We start from the raw sequence: 7,500 nt of genomic DNA, 5'->3' as shown, positions 1-7,500 counted from the left end.
CCTATCCTCCCCTTCCACCCCTCCACCCACCCCACCCACCCATCACATCCCCCCCTTCCACCCATCCCCCACTCATCCACCCTCCCCCATCCACACCTTCCCCCCATCCACTCATCCCCCTTCCCCCCATCTACCCCTCCCCCATCCCCCTACCCACCCCATCCACCCCCCTCAACCCATCCCACCCACCCCATCCCCCTCCACCCCCCTCCCTCCACCCCACCCACCACATCCCCCCTCAATCCCCCCCATCCCCCATCCACTCATCCCCCTCCCCCATCCCCCCTCCACCCATCCCATCTCCTCCCCCCTAGAATCTGGAAGGACATGTCCCTCAACGACTCCATGAGCGACATCGAGCGAGCCAAGCTGGCCGTGTGGGACTACCCCGTCAGCGACAAGTACACCAAGATGTGGCAGAGCATGCAAGAGGCGGGTCTGCCGGGGAACTTCCAGGACGTTCTCAAGCGCGTCAGGAAGTCCACTTCGTCGAGTGAAGGATTCGCTTATTTGGGTGAGTGAAGGTGGGGGTGGGGTGGGATGGGGTGGGGTGGGGTGGGATGGGGTGGGGTGGGGTGTTAGGTTAGGGGGTAGTGAGTGGGGGTGGTAGGGTGGGTTAGGGGGTGGGCTTGGCAGGGTGGGTTGGGGGGTAGGGAGTGGGGGTAGAGGGGGGTAGGGAGTAGGCTGGAGGGGTAGGGAGTGAGGGTGGAGGGGAGTAGGGAGTGGGGGTGTAAGGGTAGGGAGTGGAGGTGAAAAGGTGGGTTGGGAGGTAGGGAGTGGGGATGGGAGGTGGAGGGAGGTTAGGCAAGAGGCATTGGTAGAGGGGTGGAAGGGCGGAGAGAGTGCAAAGGATGGGGAAACAGAAAGGGGGAGGGAGATGGAGAGGGGAAGGACGTGTGTGGAGAGAGATAGGAAGGGAGGGTGAGAGAGTGGCAGAAGGAGAGGGATAACGGCTGTTACTTTCTCTCTCTCTCTCTCTCTCTCTCTCTCTCTCTCTCTCTCTCTCTCTCTCTCTCTCTCTCTCTCTCTCTCTCTCTCTCTCTCTCTCTCTCTCTCTCTCTCTCCCTCTCCCTCTCCCTCTCCCTCTCCTCTCCCTCTCCCTCTCTCTCCCTCTCCTCTCCCTCTCCCTCTCCCTCTCCCTCTCTCTCTCTCTCTCCCTCTCCCTCTCCCTCTCCCTCTCCCTCTCCCTCTCTTCCTCTCTCCCTCTTCCTCTTTCCCTCTTAGATACTCAAATAGACTAAGAATAACAATAATGATTATGATAATGAACATATTGTAGTAAAAATATGACATTCAATATAAGTAACCAGGACACAAATTACTCAATATATCATTAATATTTTGTTCAACTTAGTGTAAAATATGCAAAGTAAACGACTATTCTTTAAAGCTTTTTTCGATAATGTCAGGTAGGTGTATGTTTCTTTAAGCAGAGTGTAGTTTTGTATACTTCATCCATTGCAGTGAAGATGGATGTTGTTTATTTCCAGTAAGTGTTTTTATGTGTAATATATATATATATATATGAACAAGCAAATTTATGTATGAATATAAGTACTAAAGAATGTATGTATTCTCTCTGATTCTCATAATAATTTTATCGGCTTTTTTTTAAAACAAATTTACCCACTTCAGTTTTCTTTACATTTTCTTACCTTGATAATTGGATTTTTATAACATGACCTTTATAGGATATTGCCGATTTTACAAGATTTTCTTTGTCAATTTTGTAGACTTTGGGTAACTTAGAAATATGAGAGGGCTATCCTTGAAAATCCGTATTATAGAATTTACATTTACATGACACTAATTTAGTGGATCTCGATAGTTGTGTAAACCGGGAAATTAAAAAAAAAAAGGAATTTAGATGAATAAGTGAATAAACGAAATAAAGAAGCTATTAAGTAAAAAAAAAATGAAAAACAACATAAAAAAATCTAGACAAAAAAAAAAAAAAAATCGAACAAATAAAACAGACCTACAAATCACAGGAACAGAAAAAAAAGATAAAAAAACAAATAACCTTCTCTGTCTGACCCGAGATGACCCAAGCCCGACCTCCCCACAGGCGACGCCACTCAGATCCGCTACGCAATCCTGACCTCGTGCGACATGATGTCCGTAGGAGACGAGTTTTCGAGGAAACCTTTTGCCATCGCGGTTACCAAAGGCTCGCCCCTCAAAGACCAGTTGTCGGGGGCGTAAGTAGAAGAGAATAAAGATATATAAAGGGAATGATGTGAATGACGTTTTTAAAGAGCTTTTTTCTTTTTTAAAAACAATTTTTCGATTCTTGTTTTGTTTCTCGTTGATTTTTGATTTTCTTGCATATAGAAGCAAAGTAGAAGGAATTAAACAGCTGAGCTCTAATTAAGTTATATATATATATATATATATATATATATATATATATATATATACACACACATATATATACATACATATACGTATACATTAATATTTATGTATGTATATGCATATTCATATGTGTTTCGTTATCAAAGCTTGGTCATTAATTTCTTTTAAAAAGTATTTTGTATATTTTTATTTGTTTGAGAGTGACTTTTTATCTCTTCTCATTGCACAGTTTTGGATTTTTTCTTTTTGTTGTATGGAATTAAATATATTTTTCCCTAAACGAGCATGATCAGAGATTTGTAAATCTAAAATGATTTGCTTGACTTTTTTGTCATTTTTTTTTCAATGGGTTGCATTTTCCCCATATAAATGCCCGTTTATGCCATGTATGCGGATTTTTAGAAAAAAAAACTGCATGGTTTAGTGCAACTTTTTTGCATTCTGAGTGATTTTGAATGAGCATGTCACTGATTTTAAAATACAAAGTGATTTTTCTCTAAAGCAACACTGAATTTTCCGAATTTTTTTTTTTGAAAAATGATATCCCGTTTTCGCGAGGACTTCGTTTTTAACGTTTTAATTAGGTATAGATACGTATAATTTATTGTATATAAGAACAGTTTTACGTTTTAACTTAGGAAGTGATATGATTGCTCACGTCTGAGTTACAACGATGATTGAATTCATATTGAATGTTATGACGTTCGTTTTCGATTTTTTTTTCATGACGGATCAGTTAGAAATGATACGTACATCCGATTTCATATTTCGTCGGAATCGGCAGAGTCGTTTCACGTTTGCGATGTTGGTGCCTGGATCTCGGTGACTGATTCCCGCTCCCAATGCGGTTAAAAATATTTACATATCGGTTTTTCATTATTCATTTTGCATACCTCCATAACCCATCTAGGTAAGTATTGAATAAGAATACAAACTCACTCACACTCTAAACCAGCATGTCTATTCACAAGGTGTAAGTCCCTTTCTTCTCTCTCACTCTTTCTGACCTGATCTGACCTTTCCCTCCGCCTGCTTCCTTGACCCAGGTGATGCCACTGACATCCGGTATCTCGTCCTTACCAACTGTGACCTACAGATGGTCGGAGAGGAATTCTCGCGGAAACCTTATGCCATTGCAGTTCAACAGGGTTCACCTCTGAAGGACCAGTTTAACGATGCGTGAGTTACCCCTTAGCAATAAACAAGATATAGAAAATGGTAGCTATTGGATGTTAATTTTATGGTCTTCACAAGATACATTGGAACACTTGTAGAAGCTCTGATCAGTGTATTAGAGGATATAATCAGTTTTTTTTATTTTACTTAGAATAGAGGGTAAATTCGGTTGTTTTGTCATAGAACGTGGCGTGCTGTTAATTTTCTTGGATATTTTGTTTTTCGTGTTGAATTTTCTTGTCTGGGGATCTTTACCTTATATGCTATGTTTATTTCAACTTAATTCACACGGTTGAAACATTCACAAACTAACCCGGTAACGACTTCGAAAAGAATTATATTCACTTACCAAAATCTTACGTAACATAAACCATTATCAAGATAGCTCTTCGACAACACCATTCACGCGTTCAGCAAGAACAAAGGTCTGATCGCATGATACCGGAACGAAAACCGAGGGAGAAGGCTATCTATTGAACGAATGTGGAAGATTAATTATTCAACAAATCATTTCCTCACACGTGTCCCCTATTCCGACTTACACAGAAAACGATAACGGAGGTATGTAAGTTTAGGGGATACTATACTATTCATCGTCCTTCCATCAATAAGTTAGAAATGTAGCTTCCGTGAACTTGCTACGGGTTAGTTCATCGCTCATGCAAATTGCATCTATTCGAGACGCCATCAAAGTAATGATGTCAGGTCGATGGGACATATTCATGAATAGATAATGTGTGTTATGTTTGCTATCTTACGGGACCGGTGATAAACCCATCGATCCGGCGTGACAGAAAATGGTCCCGAGAGAGATTTTTGGGTGGGTAACTTAACTGTATTTCCTAGTATTTGAAATATTTATTAGGTTGTTTATATAGTCAGGCACTAGCTTCCCTCCACTCAGGTAGTATACGAAGCGGAAGCAATTCCTGACTAGGTTTCACTGGAATAAGATCGTGTTTATATGTGTATATACATACTCACACACATGTATATAAATATATATGTAAATATATATATATATAATATATATATATATATATATATATATATATATATATATCCAAAAAAAATATATATTATATATAATATATAAAAAATATAAAATATATGTATATATATATATATATATATATACACAAAATATATATATATATATGTATATATATGTATAATATATATAATATATATATATATATATATATATATATATATATATATATATATTTATATATATAATACATATATAATATACACACACATACACACACACACACACACAACACACACACACACACACACACACACACACAACACACACACACACACACACACATATATTTATATATATATATATATATATATATTATATATATATATATATATATACATATATATATATGTATATATATATTATATATAAATAATATATATATATATTATATATATATATATAATATATATATATATATATATATTTATATATATATATATATATATATATATTATATATATATATATATATATATATATATATATATATATATATATATATATATATATATATATATATATATATATATATATATTATATTATATATATATATATATATATATATATATATATTATATATATATATATATATAATATATATTATATATATGCGTGTATATGTGTGTGTGTGTGTGTGTCTGTGTTTGCGTGTGTGTATGTCTGTGTGTGTGCACTCACGCGATGGCTTAAGAACAACAAGACGACTATTGATAAAAACATTCTTTACGAGATGAATTTGTGCGACTTTTGCTCTTATGCAGAACGCCCGTAATGGGAGGAATCCTACATTGATCAATTGAAAATAATGATGAGTAATTTTACTTGAGTCGGTTCTTTAATGTTGCACCTTTGATGTTTGCAATGCTGACTGATTTTTTTTTGCGTTATGTGTTTCCATTAAAAATCATGTGATTAAATGGTTTTAACAAAAGCGCCTGTTTATTTTGGTCTTCTGTGTAAAGACTGGAATATATGTTCTTTGTAACGGCAGTGTTATAATCTCAATGTGATTTTTCAGTATATTTCCTACTCTTGTGCATGGGTATATAATGACAATGTATCTGTATGTAGTATTTATACAGTATATGTGCATATAAGTAACTATATATGAGTGTGCACATGCGTAGGTGCATGCATATCAGCAAGTATATAGCATATACATGTAGAGATTATACATTATGAATATCTACATACACACAAGCATACAAACACTAGAATAACAATCAGAATAAGTGTTATCAAAGAGGCAACAAGAAGGTATGTTATCTAAGTTATAAGTTTCCCTAACGCACACTTTATACACACATACATCTACAAATATGCACACAAACGCACATGCAGACACCAAAAGAAGCGTACAGGAACTTAAGAATTATTATTATTATTATTATTATTATGATATATTTTTAGATAAGATACGAATATTTAACAAAATGTCATCTCAAATATGTCATCAATTCTATATGCAACTAATTTCCTCCTCAAAGAAGAATAGAAATAAGTGGACAACGAGAAATAGTTATTTTCTTCAAGAATAAAACGAAGAAGAAGAAAAAAATAGGAATAGATACTAATCCAATTTTTTGTTCCCTCCCGTTTTATCTACCCCCCCTCTTTTTTTTCTCTCTCTTCTCGCCCCCTCCTTGTTTTCTCTACTATCCATCTTTTTAAACCATCCTTTCACTTTCTCCTTCCCTCTCTCTTCACCCTCCCCACCAACCCTCCCACCTACCCCCATCCCCCCCTTCTCAATCCACTGCCCTTCTCCCTCTCCTCCCGCTCTTCGTTTCCCTCCTCCCCCCTTTCACCCGCCCCCCTACACACTCTTCTCTTCCCCTTCCTTTCCCTTTCTTTCCCTCCTTTCCCCAATCTCCTCCTCCACCCTTTCCCTCTCCTCTCCCACTCCCTCTTCCCTCTTCCCTCGTCTCCCTCCCCCTCCCCCTCCCCCTCCCTCCTCCCTCCCCTCTTCCTTCCTCCCCCCCATCTCCCTCCTCTCCTTTCCCACCCCCTGCTCCCACTCCCTCTTCCCTCTTCCCCCATCTCCCTCCTCTTTTCTCTCCCCCTCCCCCTCCCCCTCCCTCCTCCCTCCCTCCTTCCTCCCCCCATCTCCCTCCTCTCCTTTTCCACCCCTCCTCCCCCCCCTCCATCTCCTCTTTTCTCCCCTCCTCCCTTCCCCTCCCCTCCTCCCCCTTCCTCCCCCCATCTCCCTTCTTTTCCCCCTCCCTCCCCCCACCAGCATCTCCCTCCTCTCCCTCCTCCCCACCAACGTAAGCTGGAGACGCTGAAGGAGAGGTGGTGGAACCAGAACCCCGAGAAGAAGAAGTGCGAGAAGGACGACGACCAAAGCGACGGCATCAGCATCGAGAATATCGGTGAGGGTCGGGAGGTTTACACGCACATATGTACACTTATGCATACGCTCATGCACATGTATGCGTGTACACTCATATACATATATATACGCACATACAGATTCATACATGCATATACATACACGCATGCACGCACGTACACATACATATACTAAATATGTGTGTGTGTGGCGTGTGATTATGCCTAATCATATTTATCTTATATTATACATTATATAGCATACATCCTAAATCATATTATGTATTGCATATTATATATCATATGTCGCGAATCATATATCATACATCATATACCATATATCATATACCATATACCGCACATCACACACTCAGTACACAACCACACAACCATATCCCTAAACAACATACCTGCGATTCTCAACACCTGTCACACCTGTCTCTCACTCTCTCTCCCCTCCCAGGTGGTGTGTTCATCGTCATCTTCGTGGGCATCGGTCTTGCTTGCGTGACCTTGGCCTTCGAGTACTGGTGGTACAAGCATCGCAAAGGACCTCGTGTCACAGACTCCGCCAAAGTCCT

General features: G+C 39.2%; 2 protein-coding genes across 3 annotated transcripts in view; both read left to right on the top strand.

Moving 5' to 3' along the window:
• LOC122248387 (ionotropic receptor 25a) overlaps window positions 1–3,641 on the top strand; it is a 31,237-nt gene extending 27,596 nt beyond the window's left edge. Inside the window, exons 17-18 of one of the 2 annotated variants that reach the window (XM_086531774.1) lie at window positions 315–514; window positions 3,405–3,641. In XM_086531774.1, the coding sequence (XP_086387900.1) occupies window positions 315–514; window positions 3,405–3,541 (337 nt within the window). In that variant the 3' untranslated portion in view covers window positions 3,542–3,641. Of the gene's footprint in view, window positions 1–314; window positions 515–2,068; window positions 2,240–3,404 lie in introns of those variants that run through there. The other variant, XM_086531775.1, reaches the window with a different exon arrangement.
• A 552-nt stretch (window positions 3,642–4,193) lies between these two features.
• The window catches only part of LOC147467404 (ionotropic receptor 25a-like), a 9,994-nt gene continuing 6,687 nt past the window's right edge, over window positions 4,194–7,500 (top strand). The window contains exons 1-3 of the mRNA XM_086531808.1: window positions 4,194–4,226; window positions 6,825–6,960; window positions 7,383–7,500. The exon at window positions 7,383–7,500 is cut by the window's right edge and continues 54 nt beyond it. Coding sequence (XP_086387934.1) covers window positions 4,194–4,226; window positions 6,825–6,960; window positions 7,383–7,500 — 287 coding nt within the window. The remainder of the gene's footprint in view (window positions 4,227–6,824; window positions 6,961–7,382) is intronic.

The sequence above is a fragment of the Penaeus japonicus genome, unplaced genomic scaffold, assembly GCF_977035675.1.
Source record: "Penaeus japonicus unplaced genomic scaffold, GWHDUDI00000001_assembly GWHDUDI00000036, whole genome shotgun sequence".
NCBI classification, from domain to species: Eukaryota; Metazoa; Arthropoda; class Malacostraca; order Decapoda; family Penaeidae; genus Penaeus; species Penaeus japonicus.
This window is presented reverse-complemented; position numbering and strand designations above follow the sequence as displayed.